The sequence below is a fragment of the Salmo salar genome, chromosome ssa02 (assembly GCF_905237065.1).
Source record: "Salmo salar chromosome ssa02, Ssal_v3.1, whole genome shotgun sequence".
Lineage (NCBI taxonomy): Eukaryota > Metazoa > Chordata > Actinopteri > Salmoniformes > Salmonidae > Salmo > Salmo salar.
Window position 1 is genome coordinate 33,503,163 of NC_059443.1, and position 19,708 is coordinate 33,522,870.

At 43.1% G+C, this 19,708-nt stretch overlaps 1 protein-coding gene across 2 annotated transcripts in view; it reads left to right on the forward strand.

The window, feature by feature from the left end:
* Nucleotides 1-5,621, forward strand: part of LOC106581330 (pleckstrin homology domain-containing family F member 2) — a 29,803-nt gene extending 24,182 nt beyond the window's left edge. For both annotated transcript variants that reach the window (XM_014163331.2, XM_014163322.2), the window contains one exon: nucleotides 2,026-5,621. In XM_014163331.2, coding sequence (XP_014018806.1) covers nucleotides 2,037-2,783 — 747 coding nt within the window. In that variant the 5' untranslated portion in view covers nucleotides 2,026-2,036 and the 3' untranslated portion in view covers nucleotides 2,784-5,621. The remainder of the gene's footprint in view (nucleotides 1-2,025) is intronic.
* The last annotated feature ends 14,087 nt before the right edge of the window (nucleotides 5,622-19,708 follow it).

Genomic DNA, 19,708 nt, shown 5'->3' on the forward strand with positions numbered 1-19,708 from the left:
TCAATTACCTTTGACCTACAACTACCATTCAAAAGTTTGGGGACACTTAGAAATGCCCTTGTTTTTGAAAGAAAAGCACATTTTTTGTTCATTAAAATAACATAAAATTGATCAGAAATACCGTGTAGACAATGTTAATGTTGTAAATTACTATTGTAGCTGGAAACGGCTGATTTTAAAAACATTTTTTTAATGGAATTTCTACATAGGCGTACAGAGGCCCATTGTCAGCAACCATCACTCCTGTGTTCCAATGGCACGTTGTTAGCTAATCCAAGATTATCATTTTAAAAGGCTAATTGATTATTAGAAAACCATTTTGCAATTATGTTAGCACAGCTGAAAACTGTTGTTGTTTAAAGAAGCAATAAAACTGGTCTTTAGACTAGTTGAGTATCTGGTGCATCAGCATTTATGGGTTTGATTACAAGCTCAAAATGGCCAGAAACAAAGACCTTTCTTCTGAAACTTGTCAGTCTATTCTTGTTCTGTGAAATGAAGGCTATTCCATGCGAGAAATTGCTAAGAAACTGAAGATCTCATACAACGCTGTGTACTACTCTCTTCACACAACAGCGCAAACTGTCTCTGACCAGAATAGAAAGCGTGGGAGGCCCCGGTGCACAACTGAGCAAGAGGACAAGTACATTAGTATCTAGTTTGAGAAACAGATGCCTCAACTGGCAGCTTCATTAAATAGTACCCGCAAAACACCAGTCTCAACGTCAACAGTGAAGAGGCGACTCCGGGATGCTGGCCTTCTAGGTAGATTTGCAAAGAAAAAGCCGTATCTCAGACTGGCCAATAAAAAGAAAAGATTAAGATGTTCTTTTGCCCAGACTCTGGACAGAGGAACTGCCTAGAAGGCCAGCATCCTGGAGTCGCCTTTTCACTGTTGACGTTGAGACTGGTATTTTGCGGGTACTATTTAATGAAGCTGCCATTTGTGTGTGTGTGTGTGTGTGTGTTTATCGTTCCTTGAAGCAGTGTTTCCCCTATATTCATTTAGCAGCGGTGCCGCCACTGAAAAAAATATATATTTCTGCCGAGATACGCTTTTAAGATCAGAGTGACAAGTTACAAGTTGCATATCTTCCTCAGATTTTCATCAGCTCGTCCGAGAACCTCCAAGGTAATTTGTAATCCTAGAAGTGTAGCCAACCCATTGAGAGGGAGAGGATTCTAGTGCTCAAGGGTCCGTTTTAGCATGGGCAGCGCTATTGAGGACATTCACCATTTTGAAGTAGTTCGCAGGGTGGGACTTCCTATGAGTAAAGGAAGTATCACATAAGGAACACATAATTCCATCCAGGTCATCAGGAGGGATCAGTCAATGAATTATACTTGTGAGAAAACATTCCATAACTGCAGGTGGCAGTAAATGTATACCTGTTCAAACAGCACACTTCAGGTGGCAATAAGCACCCTTTCACTTTGTTTACCAACTCATAGAAGTAGTAGAGGAAGAACATTTGACTACTTCAAAATGGAGATGGCCTCAATGGCGCTGCCCATGCTCTCACAGTTGCCATAATGGGACAAATACAATGTTGAGTCCTCTGACTATCTTTTAGCCAACCTTATAAATGTATGTAATAATTGTTAGCTAAGAGTTACGTTACGCTAGTTAAATTACTTTTTGGGTTAATATAGAATGGTCTGGTGATGTCATTGAGAGAAAATGAAACTGTCCTTGATTTTCAGATGAATTTTAAAGGAAGATAACATAATTACATGTTCATGTTTTTTGGAGTAGGATGTACAACAAAAAATCCTCCTTTTGAGTGAGTCTTAAGTTAATAAAGCAGCTGACTGAATGAGAGGCCTAGTCCATGGACATTTTGCTAGAAGTTCTCTATTGAAACGCGTCTATTGCCTGCCATATATTTCCTATATCGCTTTTCATATTCTTATAATACAGTGAACTGGATTACACTTTTTTCCACTTTCAATCTTTGTATCGCAGCGTTGAAGGGGTATTTGCTCAAAATTAAAACACAATCGTTTTCTCTCTGTCTGCTCCAGGCGAGGCTAAGATGGTGGACCGGCTGGCAAACAGCGAGGCCAACTCCAAGCGGATCCAGGTAGTCGAGGGCTGCTTCGGCACGGCGGGCCAGCCACTGGTCATACCGGGCCGCGTACTCATCGGTGAGGGTGTGCTCACCAAGCTGTGTCGCAAGAAGCCCAAGGCGCGCCAGTTCTTCCTGTTCAACGACATCCTGGTGTACGGCAACATTGTCATCCAGAAGAAGAAGTACAACAAGCAGCACATCATCCCGCTGGAGAGCGTCACCATCGACACGGTGGCTGACGAAGGCGACCTGCGGAACGGCTGGCTCATCAAGACACCCACCAAGTCCTTCGCTGTCTACGCCGCCACCGCTACCGAGAAGTCAGAGTGGATGAGCCACATCGGCAAGTGCGTGGGCGACCTGTTGGAGAAGAGCGGCAAGGCGCCGACTGGCGAGCACGCCGCCGTCTGGATACCAGACTCAGAGGCCACCCTCTGCATGCGCTGCCAGAAGATCAAGTTCACGCCCCTCAGCCGCCGCCACCACTGCCGCAAGTGCGGTTATGTGGTTTGTGGCCCGTGCTCTGACAAGAAGTTCCTGCTGCCCAGCCAGTCGTCCAAGCCGGTACGTGTGTGTGAGTTCTGTTACCTGCAGCTGGCCTCCGCAGGAGGGGGGATGGGCTTAGGCCCACGCTCGGACTCCTACAGCCGGTCAGGGTCAAAGTTCAACAACGTGTCGGACGACGAAGATGAGGAGGACAGCAGTGACTAAGGAAGGCCCTCCTGACAGCCTTCCATCTTTCCCCTTTTAGTAATCAATTAGCAATATTCCACTAATAATTTTTTTATTTTTTTATCCCTCCACAGCTTAAAATTACCGTAGGAAGATTAATTCTTTGGACAGCAGTGTTATGAAGAAACATTCTCTTTTTTCTTCTAGCTGAAAAATGTTTTTTTTAATGATAATATAGTGAAATGCCTGATGGGAATTGTAGTAAGTTTGGTAAAAATATCCCTCACACTATTTGTAGTATGGCTGCTTCCTGTATGGCATGCTCCACAGTCCATCCTCTTTGTTCTCCATTAAACAGTGGACCTCACTACAGGAGCGAATGATGCTAGGAGTAATGTAGCACCTCTCATTATCCTCTCTGCTAATGTCATCCTCTCTTCTATTACATTCTTGATTTCATTTCCCCTTATAAAAATGTATTTTTTTAATATTTTTTTTACCAATGAACCTTAAGAGGTGTGTGTGTACATGCCTCAATGCTGATATTTCTGTGGGGAGAAGCGATTAGCATTCAGTCACACTTTACATAGTCTTACCTACCCCTTTTAAATATTTCAGGTAAAATACCTGTAGGTGCTTTTTTTCCTAGGTTTGTAACTGCTTCAGTATTTTCTAATACAAATAACCCCTCCTTAACTAACCTCTCAAGTGATTACAGTATCAAAGCCAGAAACGTAAACAGTCTGATCTGTTGTCTGTTGATTTGTCTTTTGTAGTTAGTTGCTTATGACAAATCTGCTAAAGCTTTATAATTGTATGGTGAAGCTCCTCTAGCTGTGTTTGTCTTAGCATACAGTGGAGTTTTTCTCCACAGCTTAGCTTGTAATGGCATGTATTTGAAATGCACATAGTCAATCATCCCAAAAATGGACCTCACACAGACCTTAATTTTCACACAGTGCCTTCTGAGAAAGTGAGTTGTCTGGGCAGGTCTGTTTTATTGAGGTATTGCATCAGAGTAGACCCTAGTACTGTAACTTCTGTTTTCAGGCTGTGTTCTGTCAGTATGACCCTAAGCTGAATAATGGCTGTAAGTTTGTGTGATCATTGTGTCTGTGTGTGTAGATGCGCTAGAAGGCTTTACTTCAGATATTTTTTACTAAATCAGAGAAGAAAACGTGCACCTAAAAATACAGTCATGCTTTATAAAGTACTGTCCAGTGTTGGAGATGGGTTTTGGTTCATCTAGAGTATTTGGCAAGTTTCTGACTGGAGTTTCCACTGAGTGCCTCGCGTGCTGTGAGAGCAGAAACTTGACCTGTGATAATCAGGAAATCAGCCCATTGTCTTACTGTGGTCTCCACAGTATGTGACTGCTTCCTAACCTGCCCTCAAAGTTCCAGGGTATCCTGACCTGTCAGAAAATAAAGCTGAACTGAACTTGCCTGACCACAGAGAATGGGATATCATTGCATAACGTACAGGAAGTGTCTACCATCGACTTCTCTCAGAGGAACCGAGACCATCCCTGCCCCCCCTTGTCCCTCTTCCAACTGAGCTTCCCTATAAGGTATGGCCAGTCTGTGTCAGCTGACATGTGAAAGGCTTGTTGGAGGACCAACAATGACCTACCCGCAACCACCATCACTTTTTCACGCTGTGAAGCGAACGTGAAATGCACTAACCATTTCAGGTTTTACCCTCTGGGCCAGACAGATCTAATTCACTTTGTCTAGGCATAGTTTATCTTCCTGTGTTTCCATGGGAATCCTGTCTCTCCTTTTAAAGATACTTGTTTTTACACTTAAGCAGTCAGGCTCACAGGTGGCATAGACTTGAACTAATTTGCAGTCTTTCAGTGTAATCTGGAACGTTTATCCTGAGAAGTGTGTTTGAGTGACAGAACTAACAAAAGGGATCATTTTTCTTTCCTTTTTTTAGCTTCTCTAAGAAGTAACTGTAGAACCCTATAAAAGTCAATCTCTTTGGCAAGCAATAAGACATGAGACGTCATACAGTGCTTCGATGTAAATCTCCTACCCCATTGTCTCTGATTATCAGGTTGTATTGTTGAAGAAGCAGATCACTCACTCTATTGAAGATTTATCATTACTCACTTAAGCAAGTTTTGCTGTTGATCCTACTTATAGATATTGGGCATATCTATGTTAACGCGAATCCTACCATAATCTGTAGTGTCCTTAATCAACACATTTGTTTTTCTTCTTTCACTTCATGAATATTTTGAAATGACTTTGTTTTAATCCTGTTGATTTTGTATATTTGTATAGTGTTTGGGGTTTGTTTTGTACAGTATACTATGTAGTTATACAAATGCCGCTGTTTCAGGTCTCTTGTGCTCGTCTCGTCTTCATGTATGGACCGGATTAAACACCAGCACTTTACTCTCTTTCTCTGGAGAGAGGTCGTAAACAAGAGCTACAGTGCCCCTGAGACCGTAGACTGACAGGACTGGATTTCCTGTATGATATCACCTCAGGAGAGTGAGCTAGGGGGACCTACACAACCTGAGATTTAACATTGTACACCCATTAAGCAGAAATGATGTCTGAACACAGAACTGAGGGAACAATGTGAGATTTCTGAAAGAGCATACCATACTGTTTTGAGTTTGTTTTCTTTGCCTGTTTATCTGGTGTGGTTTGTTAACCACTCAAGTCTCATGGAATTGAAGTTCTCTCGATTGCTATCGGGTGACGTTTTGTCTTCTCAGATTTAGATTTTTCTTGTCATTTAAATTCTCGTTTAAAACGTCTTTAAAGGGCTTAAACCTGAATGTAATACAGCATATCATCGTTAGATACTAATTTTCTCTGAATTGAAATGTATAAAATATAAATAACATATTGCCTAAAATCTGTCTTGTCTTCTTTGGCTTGTTGGGAAAAGTCCTCATGGCTTCAGAGGGGAATGACTATTTACCATGGCGTTTAGAGGGACCTTGCTAGGTGGTGGAGACTGTCTTCTCGGGGAGCTGAGAACTGACTGCTCCATGACCTCATAGGCTGCCTGATAGTCACATGGCCTGTAGTGCTCATAACAATCATGCCATAATCCAGCAGCCAAACTGCTCTCAGTGCAGTTTTCAAGCTCTGTCCAGTGATTCAATGAGAAGCCCCAAAAATTGTGAGAAAAGTTATTTTGTTTTCCTTGTGCATATCTTAACATTAATGATCAAGTCACTTTTAGTTATGTAGTAGAATTTAATTAGCCACTGCTTTCTTTTCCGAGCATCACAGAATTCCTTGTGGCTCTGCATTGTGCAGCTGTAACCAATTCTTTCACAATGTTGAGGAATTTTGGCAGGTTTAAAATAGCATTCAGAAATGCACCAAGCATTTTTTTAAATGTTTTATTCTGGAATATTTTACTGTCCCTCTCATCGCAGATACGGGTCTATCAAAACGTTCAGGTTGAAGTTGGTTAAATGCCCCCAAATCCCTCCGATACACCATCCAGCCCAAATCCCTCCGATACACCATCCAGCCCAAATCCCGCTCACTACAGCCCCTGGCTAATCTCCACTGTACACTTCCCATGGTAACCGCAGAGGGCTTCAGCCTGGCTCTTGCTGTGATTATGACCCCCGCTGTTGAACTTTGACCTCTGTCTGGGAGAAGTTTCAGTGCTATTGAGTTTTTACTGAGATATTTTTTTAATCCCATTGAGAAACTTGGCAGGTTTAGCATTTGTACGTTGATACTTGCGATTTTTGTGGTATTAATAGTTTGACTAATTTATCAGACCAGTACATACTTGTATAACTACCACATCTTGCTTAAGATTTTTCTTACTCAAATGATGTCAAGGATATTGACTGGGGTCAACCAAACCTAATGGTCCAAGCTGGGGGGATTCAGCCCCTACATGGCAACAAAAACTGTGTACAACATCTTCAGAAAAATAAGTATTGATTGCTTAAAACCTACGACATCAAGCTGAGGAAACAACCGACAATCAGACTGGGAGCCATCAGGACTGATGTCCATCCGGCCTCTAAAGACTGGCAGGTCGGCAACCAAAGACTCATGGGGTGGAGGAAGAGGAAAGCGGTATCGATTAAGCTAGCTGCCAGTGGCAGGTTAACACGCTACTAAGAAAGTAAGATGTACTTGCTCAGGTCAGGTTGGGGGTGTGATCGGCGGGGAAGCTAGACCACTTTGTGAACAACATGCAATAAATGCACAGACAACCGTTGAGTGGGGTGTTTGGTGTAGAAGTGAGAACTGCTTGTGTGTGTGACTGCTCTCTTACAGATGGGAGCGATGGCTGGTCCTGATGCTGTAACTTCAAAAGCTGCAGGGCGCTTCCTACTGGCAGATGCTTAAACTGGGTGCATGTAGGTAACTGCAGCAGTCTTCTACTAGGGACAGTGTTCATACTGAGAACAGAAACTGACATTACCACAGGAGGCTGGTGGGTATTAGGCAGTTTACACCACACATGCTATACATCCTCTTGCAGCGGTTCTGAACTCAGTACGGTTGGGATTCCTTCTCCTGGCGTTCTTCTTTTCTACTTTCTTTTTGACTGAGGGGTGCAACAAAATGCTATATTAACTCATTTTCATTTTCTGTCTGAGAGTACCTTATTCATACTACTTGTGATGAGAAACTGATTCAAATGGAGGTAGAAAAGCAGCTGTATGTCTTCCATGTTTCATTCTAGAAAGTCCCATTGTTTCACTCCACAGGTATTAATAACCTTACTGTTGTGTGTAACACCTGTGCTCAATTAGCCTGCCTTGTCTCTCCATGGTGGAGTCTTATGAACTACCCTGCATTGGGAAACAGAGGTGCATTGTTTGAATAGTGATGGCTGTTATATGAAATGCATGAACATACTTGAGGAAGTTGCCCGTTGGGTTCCCACAAAAGTCACTTCAATAATGTATGTCAAATACATTTCAAAAGACGAGGCCTAGAGAACAATTTTTTTCAATTAATACATTTTTTCCCCCACCTTTTTAACCAGGTAGGCTAGTTGAGAACAAGTTCTCATTTACAACTGCGACCTAGCCAAGATAAAGAAAAGCAGTTCGACACATACAACAACACAGAGTTACACATGGAATGAACAAACATACAGTCAATAATACAGCAGAAAAAGTCTATATACAGTGTGTGCAAATGAGGTAAGATAATGCCAGGATCAGCAAGAGTGAAGCTGTTGCAGATAATTGGGGCACCATAATTTCTATAGAAATACAGTAAATCAAATTCAAAGTTAAACTTCCTCTTTCAAGGAGTTGCTCTGTCTCCGTCTAACAGATTACATTTGACTAAATGGATGTCTTGTTGACGAGTGCAAAGATGTGTGAAGCACACAAGCAACAATCACCCTTTTGCCCGTCCTTGTCAATTAGCTCCAGTGAGCAACAGTAACAAGACAACTAAAGAGAGAGAATCTTGACTTAGCTATTGTGCAGAAGAGAGACAGAATGTTCTCTTTGGCTAAGTGATCGTTTACGCTGGTCTTGTTCTGTGTCGAGTGGTCAGAATAACATCACAGCAACAGTTGGTGAAAGTGAGAATTGTTGTTGACCCAAAGTCCCTTCTTCAGAAGTTCTGTACAAACCCTACGTCATCTGAGTGTTAATCACCAACTTGCCATGTAATCCATGTGAGTCATTGTGGGTGCTTCCTGAGGTATGTGATCCGTAGTATAACGGTATATGGAGAGTTGTGAGGTAGTGGTGCGTGCTTCGTGATACACCAATCAGTATCATCATGGAGACCTGACCTACAGTATAGTACTGTAGGGACTCAAAAGGGTTGTGAACCTGTTCTGGAGCAGGATCCATTGGGTGGTGGGTTGCAGAGTTGTTACACAACCCTCCCCTATTGAAAAGCATGTCAACACTGACTCACTAACTAGTCCTTCATAGGACTTCAGGAGTGATGGTTGTCATGGTCACACTTCCACTTCTGCCACCAACGTAACAAAGCTTTGGCATCATGTATAATGACTATACAGTATTTTGGCCTTGTACAGTGTGTATAAAGGACACATTTTTGACAAAAGCACAAGAGAAATGCACATACATTGTTGTCTTCCTGGATCTGCTACATTTCAAATGAGTTTGGGCCAAGTTCTGGGCCCAGACCTTCTGCAGGCCCTTCAGACTGAAGGAGTCTGTGTTTGTGTATGGTGCAACCACGTCAATCTCATTGTCAAAGGATTCATGATCAATAGCGGAGAACATCAGGGGTGTAATAATTAGTCCAAACAGTTGTGTTTTGCAATGAAAACGAGAGTTTCTATTGGACAAATTCAGGTAGGTCCCTCCCCGTTTCATTCCGTTTAAGAAACGTTTGCAACAGAATTGATGTAATGAATATGCCCCAGTTGTGGGCGTACTGGAGATTTAATCATGTGTATTCAATGACACCCATGGGACAGGATATTAGTTGGTTACGAAATCACACACCTACACCTCCCTTGGGCATTCTGTCGGAGGCAATATTAAACACTATACCTGAGGTCTCAAAGTGGTTTTGGTTGTGGTGGGAAATGCGTCACGGAATAATTTATTTAAGTAAACAGCCAGACTTAGCAGTCCTGTCCATTCCTGTCCGCAGTCCAGCTGTTTTAGAGGGAGATGATAATGATTTGTGGTAAAAGTGCTTTTGTAAATTGCTTGTCAATGTCGTAGGTAGTATATGAATGTGTTACCGTTGAAAAGGGTATCTGTGTAAATATGCAAAACTATTCAAACCAATAATTGACTCATTAATGAAATGTCTCATTAGATTATATAGACACGTCTTCTATAACTTTCTCCAATTATAGCAAATTACGACCTTGTGCCTCATGGAAATCAGTCTGTTGACATCCACCCAGCCCTCGAGTGGTTCAAGTGGCTTTCCTGTTCAAACCAGAAGCCCCGTGGCGGTAGAAAATACATTTAGTTAGGGGAAAACCCTGAGTCTGATATCAAGCCAGGGCTGAGTACCATTCCAAAAACTGTGACCTTGTCAATCTGGCCTTAACCAAGCTCTTTCACGTTGGAAGGTAGGGCTGCTGCTTTTGCCTATCCAGTACTTTCCATTCTGCAAGGTTTAGTCATCAAGGGCAGAGGAAAGATATAAGGTTATAAGATATGCAGTCCAAGACTAGAGCCACACAACACCACAGCAAAGGTTCATGTACCAAACAGGTGAAAATAATACTAGGTTGGCTTGAGTAAATGAAAGCTATTTGGTTAGTTTCTCTTCCAGTGTCAAACTTGGCAATAGTTACCAAATGCAATTAGGTCGTTTTGACAAAGGTTTCAAGAAAATTATATTTGATTTATCGTGCATCTTCAGTAATCTTTGTCCAGGGGATGACTCATTCCATGTTGCTGGAAGCATTTATGATGCACTGCACTCAACAAAAAAACGCCAATGTATGTACAGTACATCATGTACACACATACTTACCACCCCCATAGCTATCGACATGGTTTGAAAGTCTTTGGTGTGACGAGATGACACACTGACCATTAGCTATGTCCAATAACTCAGCATGAGAAAAACAATAATACTGCACCACAGCCTATTTGTCACCCTACCTGCCTGGCTGTGTTGCTAATAACCATTCTATGTTACATTTGTCATTTCTCTGTGGGAGAGTGAATCAGACACCTAGTCTGGATCAATCTGGAAAACCAGCCCAGTGATAAACTTGCAGATTGGACTGACTGTGATGGTTGGAGGAACAGAAGTAGTCTTCTTATTTGATTGAACATGAGAGGATGCAAATTACAGTATTTAGTACCCTGTTGAATGTTGAAATAAAGAATTGTTCAATATTCTTCCTTTAGAAGTGGGGAATTTTTTTGCCTTATGTATGTATGTATGTATATATATATATATATATATATACACACACACTACACATGTTGACATAACTTCACCATAGTTCACACATTTTTCAAATACTGTTGTTTATTTTAAATGGCATACTGTAATTACTGACTGAAAGCATGGTTTAGAAAGGCCTTCTGAAAATGACTGAGTGTCATGCAATTGGATGACAGAACTCGTCTACATCCAAAAATAGAGAAAAGCATCAAAACCTTATTTTGGTTGACGGAATGAGGTGGACTTGAACGAAGGAAGATATTTGACGTCCATTCGGAACAATTGTGGATGAAGTGAGATTCAGAGCGAGTGACTGGTCTGCCTCTATGGGTAGAGATGAGTCACAGTACAGTGTTAAGGGACTACTTCAGCGGCAGCTGTAAGCGGAGATGTCGCCGAAGCAAAGACATTTTGCCGAGTCGTTCTGCAGAGTTATTTGAGGAAGGAAAGCGAGGAAGGCTCCTGCCACTCTCATTTGAGTATCTTTTTCTCATCTCATTTGGCTTTTTTGTAGCTTTGGGTTTCCCAGTTCACAGGTTTTACAGATGCTCCAAACCCCGTGGCTGCAACCCTTCTAATTTAGTGTGCCCTGTGTGCACAACCCATGTTGAATTCCTAGTCTCTGGCAGAGTTTGGAACTGCCAATCTGCAGTCCCTTCACTTTTTTGGCCCTGACGGAGACATGGATTTCCCCAGAAAACACTGCTACTTCAGCTGCTCTCTCGTCATCTGACTGTGTTCTCACATAGTCCGAGAGCATCAGGTCGTTGCGGTGGTGGCACAGGGCTACTCATTTCTCCTAAGTGGAGATTCTCTCTTCCCCCTCTCTCGTCTATCTCATTTGAATTCCATGCTGTCAGTGTCACTTGTCCACTCAACTTAACATTGTTATCTATTGCCCACCAGTCGCCCTTTGAGAATTCCTCAATAAGCTTGACACCTTGATAAGCTAATTTACCAACGCAGACTCACCACTCATCGTACTGGGTGACTTTAACCTCCTCACGCCTGACTTCAATTAATTTCTTTCCACCTCTTTCTTTTCACTCCTTTCCTCTTTTGACTTCACCCTTTCCCATTCACCTCCCACTCACAAGGCAGGCAATACGCTTGACCTCATCTTCACTAGAGGCTGTTAGCCTACTAACCCCAATCGATGCCTCTGATCACTACTTTTTTCCCCTTGGTGGTCAGATGTCATGCACCGCCGCAATCTTCACTCTCTCTCACGCTACTCTCTCCTCTTCTATCCTATCCTTCCTTCCTTCTAAATCCTTCTCCCTCCTGTTTTCTGACTGCCTCTTCAACCCTATTATCCTCCCTTTCTGCATCCTATGACTCTCACTGTCCCCTTTCCTCCCAGCCTGCTCAACCTGCCCACTTGACCACATCCCCTCCTCCTTTCTTCAGACCATCTCTGGAGACCTTCTCACTTCCCTCATCAACTCATCCCTGACCACTGGATGCGTCCCCTCTGACTTAAAGATGGCCAGAGTCACTCCCCTTCTCAACAACCAACACTCGACCCCTCTGACGTCAAAAACGACAGATTGGTATCCCTGCTTTCTTTTCTTTCCAAAACACTTGAGCGTGCCGTCTCTGACCAACTCTCTCGTTATCTCTCTCAGATCGATTTTCTTGACCCTAACCAGTCAGGCTTCAAGGAGGCTCACTCAACTGAGACTGCTCCCCTCTGTGCCACCAAGGCTCTCCGCTCTGCCAAAGCTGACTCTCATCTGTTATAATCCTTGCAACACTCATCTCTGTGTGCATGGCAGAGATGAGTAGGGTTTGAGCACCCACCACCTCAAGCTCAACCTCAACAAAACAAAGCTGCTCTTCCTCTCGGGAAAGGCCTGCTCGCTACAAGACCTCTCCATCACGGTTGACACCTCCACGGTGTCCCCCTCCAAGAATGCAAAGAACCTTGGCGTGACACTGGACAACAGCTTGTCATTCTCTGCAAACATCAAAGCAATGACTCGCTCCTGCAGGTTCATGCGCTACATTTGTAGACTACAACCTTTCCTCACACAGGAAGCGCCGCAGGTCCTAATCCAGGCACTTGTCATCTAGACTACTGCAACTCTCTGTTGGCTGGGCTCCCCGCTTGTGCCATCAAACCCCTGCAACTTATCCAGAATGCCAAAGCCCGCATGGTGCTCAACAGTCCTATGTTCTCCCATGTCACCCCGCTCTTCCGCACACACGACTGGCTTCCAGTCGAAGCTCGCATCATCTTCAAGACCCTAGTGCTTGCATACGGAGCAGCAAGGGGAACTGCACCTCCTTACCTCCAGGCTATGCTCAAACCCTAAATCCCAACCCTAGCACTCCGTTCTGCCACCTCTGGTCTCTTGGCCCTCCCACCCCTGCGGGAGGCCAGCACCCACTCAGCCCATTCAAAGCTCTTCTCTGTCCTGGCACCCAAATGGTGGAACCAGCTTCCCCCTAAAGTCAGGACAGTGGAGTCCCTGCCTATCTTTAGAAAACGTCTGAAACCCTACCTCTTTGAAGAGTACCTTAAATCAGGGCTCTCCAACCATGTTCCTGGAGAGCTACCCTCCTGTAGGTTTTTGCTCCAACCCCAATTGTAACTAACCTGGTTTAGTTTATCAACCAGCTAATTATTAGAATCAGGTGTGCTAGATTAGGGTTGGAGTGGAAACCTACAGGACCGTAGCTCTCCAGGAACAGGGTTGGAGAGCCCTGCCTTAAATAACTCTCACGCACCCCGACGCTCCCTAAAATATATACAAAAATTGTACTAGGAAAACAGTTTAACACGAACTCTGTTAAAGAGCATTTATATACATTTATTGGGCAGAACAGACACCATTATCTGTCATGTACAATAGAGAATTACTGTTTTAATGTGTAGGAGTAGGACATTGTGCATCTCTTTACAGTACTCACCCCCAGCATTACAGATTTTGTGGTAATCAATTTTCCATCCACTCCTTATGTGGTGTTATAAGTTGCTAAACGTTCACACTTTTCAGACGTGTGTGTCTGTGTTTGTTAGAGAGAACACAAAGTTAGAGAGAAATTACTTCCAGTCTAGTGAAGGTACACTACATGACCAAAAGTATGTGGACAATGGCTCGTTGAACATCTCATTCCAAAATCATGGGCATTAATACGGAGTTCTTCCACACCGATCTTGCCAAACCATTTCTGTATGGACCTCGCTTTGTGCACGTGGGCATTGTCATGCTGAAACAGGAAAGGGCCTTCCCCAAACTGTGGCCACAAAGTTGGAAGCACAGAATTGTGTAGAATGTCATTGTATGCTGTAGCGTTAACATTTCCCTTCACTGGAACTAAGAGGCCTAGCCCAAACCATGAAATACAGCCCCAGACATTATTCCTCCACTATGCATTGGGTGTGGCTGCTCGGCCATGGAAACCCATTTCATGAAGCTCCCAACGAACAGGTCTTGTGCTGACGTTGCTTCCAGAGGCAGTTTGGAACTCTGTAGTGAGTGTTACAACCGAGGACAGATGATTTTTACCTACTTCAGCACTTGGTGGTCCCGTTCTGTGAGCCTGTTTTGCCTACCACTTTGCGGCTGAGCCGTTGTTGCTCCAAGACGTTTCCACTTCACAACAGCGCTTACAGTTGACCGGGGCAGCTCTAGCAGGGCAGAAATTTGATGAACTGACTTGTTGGAAAGGTGGCATCTGTTGAATGTCACTGAGATCTTCAGAAAGGCCATTCTACTGCCAATGTTTGTCTATGGTGATTGCATGGCCGTGTGCTCGATTTTATACACCTGTCAGCAATGGGTGTGGCTGAACTAGCCAAATCTACTAATTTGAAGGGGTTTCCGAATACTTTTGTATATATAGTGTATGATAACCACTTATTACTAAGAACAACATAGCAGTTTTACCTCCTCCTCACTTTATATTTAGATCGTTTGGAGGGTGGAAAACAGTTTGAACTGTGTTTGGAGGGAGTAAATCACAGTTGCCTCTGTCCACAAATAGACACACAGCTGACATTAATCTCACTCCACTGCTTTCTTTCAATCTCATCTGAGTGTCGTTGCCAACAAAGTGCAAATTGATATTTGGGCAATTTTCTAAAATGTTTTCTCATTGGGTGTTTATGCAGAGTTTTAAAGGTATGGCTACTGACCAGAAAATGCATACCTAACCTATTTGTTGTGGATTCAGAGCGCTTAGGGGTCTTTTTCTCAAAAACACTGAATTAACAAACATTTTTTACCAAAATGTGAGATCAAGTAGACCTAGTGATGATGAAAACCTTGACTGTACAGTGTTAGGTCATATTAGTATTTTTGTAGCTGATTAAATTAGTCAAGGGTTTGTTGTTGATCAGCTATAGTTTGATCAGTTGGTATGGGTTCAAACAAAAGCCTGCACTCTCTGTGGGTCTCCACTCTCCATGGACCAAGATTTCAAAAACAGTTGTAGGGGTGTGAAGATTTTGTTGTTAGCATATTGTTAGCATATGATGTCACAAAATGCAAAGTAGGGCTGCTTTTATCTTGGCTTTGAACCTTTCTCTTCATTTCTAACCCATGAAATGGAGGAATGGGTTATATCAGGAATCTCAGGTAAAAGCAACAATTTAAGGCGACTTTGAAAGAACTAATAGCGCCCTCTTTGGGGTTTTCCATGTACAGGCACAATTGAACTCGTAAAGCAGGCGGTCATTGCTTGCAACAGGTGTGGGACACCTGGCGCGCGCGACTCTTTGTTTTACATCATGGCACCTGATAATTGTCACTGTACATTACGTCAGAGCAAGAGTGTTTAAGGCCATGTGACAATCTGTCAGACGCAAATATCTGGTTTGATATCCGTTTCAGCCTACCTAAAATCATGACTGATATAAGAGGATAGAATTCAACCATGATTACCCGTAGCTCCCAGGAAGTTCTCTCTCCAGGTAACAAAAATAAAAGTAGCCTAGGTGCCTACCTAGTCTTGTAAAGTAGGCTAGATAAATACATTTAGGCTACATTATAAATGGGTATATGGAAGAAGGGATGGAAATGACAGAATACATTTTAGAATCAAACTACATTGACCTTGTTATTATCAAAAAACTGAACCTAATATTTAAATATGTTTAAAAGGAGGTTATCTTTAACTGATTGCCCCTCTCTGTTCTCCCTATAACCTCCAACAGCTCTGACCAGGGTTGGGGTCTGAATGGAGGCGGAAGAGGAAAAGGTCTGGGTTTCACAACGCCAAAACTGCTTCCCCCAAATTAGAATGTAGCAGGTCCAAGGAGCCAAAGGCTTTTCAGGAGCTATTTGCTGTGCCGGCTCCCCCTGCACCCATGGTCCTGTGGCGGCATCCAGGGAACGTTAGCCAGAGATGCAACGCTGTGACCTCCAGGGCCTGGGGCCCAGGCAGAGGGGGTTGGATGTAGCCTGTAGGCCATGGTCCAGACTCAAGGCCCCTGGCCACTGTGCTTGGTGGGGGCAAAGGGTGACTGCCCCTCCACTTCCCGCCCTAAAGCCACTAAACGCCACCGCAATGGTAAAAGTGACCACCAAACAGATTCAGAAATAATTTCTGGTTCCATCAGGAGGGAATTCATTTTCATAGCGTTGTTTCGTTTCAGCCTGGCTGGAAAAGCTGTATGTAAAGGGGGCATCGCTGGGGAAAGGGGGCTAAGGCTCTGTCTATGCAGGGACCCGCAAATCCGACGGCTTGCCGGTGAGACAACACACAACTCTTCCCTTTCCTGTGAAAACACATGTTGTCTGTGTGACACTTAATATTGTTTTAGTGTCATACAAAATCTTAAGCCAGTCTGGTTACACAGTCTGTTTCTGCCTCAGCCAACTTGTTGCCCTGCTTGTTTAGCAGAGCAACAAATAACTGATATATTGTTGAAAGCAGAAACAGACTGGTAGTCTTATACATGTTTCTATTCTCACATTCTCAATCTTACACACTCGCAGACTCACCCTACTCACACACTCAAGGGATCTAATCAACATAGACAGCCTTGCAGATTGGTCTATTTTTATAGTTTGAGACATTCTGTCTCATTGATTGTCGGCTCTCTATGGCAGTTGACTATTGATTTGTGTTAGTTTTGCACAGTGCTCGACTTGGGCAGGAGCTCACCGGAGCTGAGTACCGGCTCCTCACATTTTCTACTGCTTAAACTCCTGTTCCTTTTATAAAAAATTAGCTCAAATATATTGTGGAGCTCCTGCACCTAAATGTAAACAGTACCGGCACTAAAAATGAGTACCGGCACCTATTTCAATCCAAGTCAAGCAGTGCTTTTGCATGAAGCTACTGTAGCTTATTTAAGCAGCCAAGGGTATTTAAAACAAAGAGGCTGCTCTCGATTCCATCTTACACCTAAACTCCCATAACTCTTGTACAATGTCCTGGATCAAGCACACACTCACCTTCCCTGGTCCACCAGGGGGCAAGATTCAACTGAAGCAGTTGCAATGGTAGTCTGAGATATTTTCTTGGTGAGAGAACGGAGACCAAATATTCCTCTGGAGTAGTGGTTCACATTCCTTTGTACTGTGACATGGCCACCCAAAGTCAATGTGACCTGACACAGGAACAAACACAGGGCCCAGTGTTGAGCTAGAACCCAAATGGGACTGAGCTGTGACTCAGCATTTGAGACTGCTCTGCTGTAATACATGCCTTGGGCCATTGTATTGACAGGCCTATTCTCACCTAGGTCATCCTGTTACAGTACATTTTATTTCCTCGTGGGCTGTCAGTCAATATAATTGCTCCCCCCCCTCTCGGTCTTTCGCTCCATCTATCCTGCAGATTTAGCCCCTCTCCTTTCCTAACAGTGGCAGTGTAGGAAAGTAGTTACACAACCTCACCTGACTTTTCTTTTTAGTAGAAAATCTCAACTTTCTTTTCATTTAGTAAGATCTTGATCTGCTCCCTTGCAAATCAGGAAGAATGACCCAGTCATTAAACAAGCCTGTAATTATACTGAACAAATATATAAATGCAACATGCAACAATTTCAATGAGTTACAGTTCATATGAAGAAATCAGTCAGTTGAAGTACATTCATTAGGCCCTAATCTATGTATTTCACATGGTTGGGCAGTGGCACAGCCATGGGTGGCCAGCCAATCAGAATGATGTTTTTCCCACATAAGGGCTTCATTACAGACAGAAATATTTATCAGCTGTCCAGGTGGCTGGTCTCAGATGATCCCGCAGGTGAAGAAGCCGGATGTGGAGGGCCTGGGCTGGCGTGGTCTGCTGTTGTGAGGCTGGTTGGACATACTGCCAAATTCTATGAAATGACGTTGGAGGCTTATGGTATAGAAATTAATATTCAACTATCTGGCAACAACTCTGGTGGATATGCCTGCACTCAGCATGCCAATTGAGCGCTCCCTCTGAATTTTGACATCTGTGGCATTGTGTCGTGTGTCAGAACTGCACATTTAAGTGTGCCGTTTTATTGTCCCCAGTACAAGAACCACCTGTGTAATGATTATGCTGTTTAATCAGCTTCTTGATAGGCCACACCTGTCAGGTGGATGGATTATCTTGGCAAAGGAGAATTGCTCACTAACAGGGATGTAAATACATTTGTGCACAACATTTGAGAGAAATAAGATTTTTGTGTGTAATCAACATTTCTGGGATCTTATTTCAGCTCATGAAACATGGGACCAACACTTTACATGTTGTGTTTATATTTTTATTCAGTATATTTGACGTAAAATTAAACAATAAGGCACGAGGGGGTGAGGTATATGGGCAATATACCACAGCTAAGGGCTGACTGGGGCGGCAGGTAGCTTAGTGGTTAGAGCGTTGGGCCAGTAACCGAAAGGTTGCTAGATCAAATCCCCAAACTGACAAGGTAAAAATCTGTCGTTCTGCCCCTGAACAAGGCAGTTAACCCACTGCTCCTAGGCCGTCATTGTAAAAAATAATTTGTTCTTAACTGACTTGCCTAGTTAAATAAAAATAAATAAAAAGGTGGTTCTTAGGCACGACAGCCCTTAGCCATGGTATATTGGCCATATACAGTTGAAGTTGGAAGTTTACATGCACTTAGGTTGGAATCATTAAAACTCGTTTTTCAACCATTCCACAAATTTCTTGTTAACAAACTATAGTTTTGGCAAGTCGGTTAGGACATCTACTTTGTGCGTGACACAAGTAATTTTTCCAACAATTGTTTACAGACAGATTATTTCACTTATAATTCACTGTATCACAATTCCAGTGGGTCAGAAGTTTACATACACTAAGTTGACTGTGCCTTTAAACAGCTTGGAAAATTCCAGAAAATGGTGTCATGGCTTTAGAAGCTTCTCATAGGCTAATTGAAATAATTTGAGTCAATTGGAGGTGTACCTGTGGATGTATTTCAAGGCCTACCTTCAAACTCAGTGACTCTTTGCTTGACATTATGGAAAAATCAAAAGAAATTTGCCAAGACCTCTGAAAAAAAATTGTACACCTCCACAAGTCTGGTTCATCCTTGGGAGCAATTTCCAAATGCCTGAAGGTACCACATTCATCTCTATAAACAATAGTACACAAGTATAAAAACCATGGGACCACGCAACCGTCATACTGCTCAGGAAGGAGATGCGTTCTGTCTCCTAGAGATGAACGTGCTTTGGTGCAAAAAGTGCAAATCAATCCCAGAACAACAGCAAAGGACCTTGTGAAGATGCTGGAGGAAACAGGTACAAAAGTATCTATATCCACAGTAAAACGAGTCCTACATCGACATAACCTGAAAGGCCGCTCAGCAAGGAAGAAGCCACTGCTACTTAACCGCCATAAAAAAAATCCAGACTACAATTTGCAACTGCACATGGGGACAAAGATTGTACTTTTTGGAGAAATGTCCTCTGGTCTGATGAAACAAAAATAGAACTGTTTGGCCATAATGACCATCGTTATGTTTGAAGGGAAAAGGGGGAGGCTTGCAAGCCGAAGAACACCATCCCAACCGTGAAGCACGTCGGTGGCAGCATCATGTTGTGGGGGTGCTTTGCTGCAGGGGGGACTGGTGCACTTCACAAAATAGATGGATTCATGAGGCAGGAAAAGTATGTGGATATATTGAAGCAACATCTC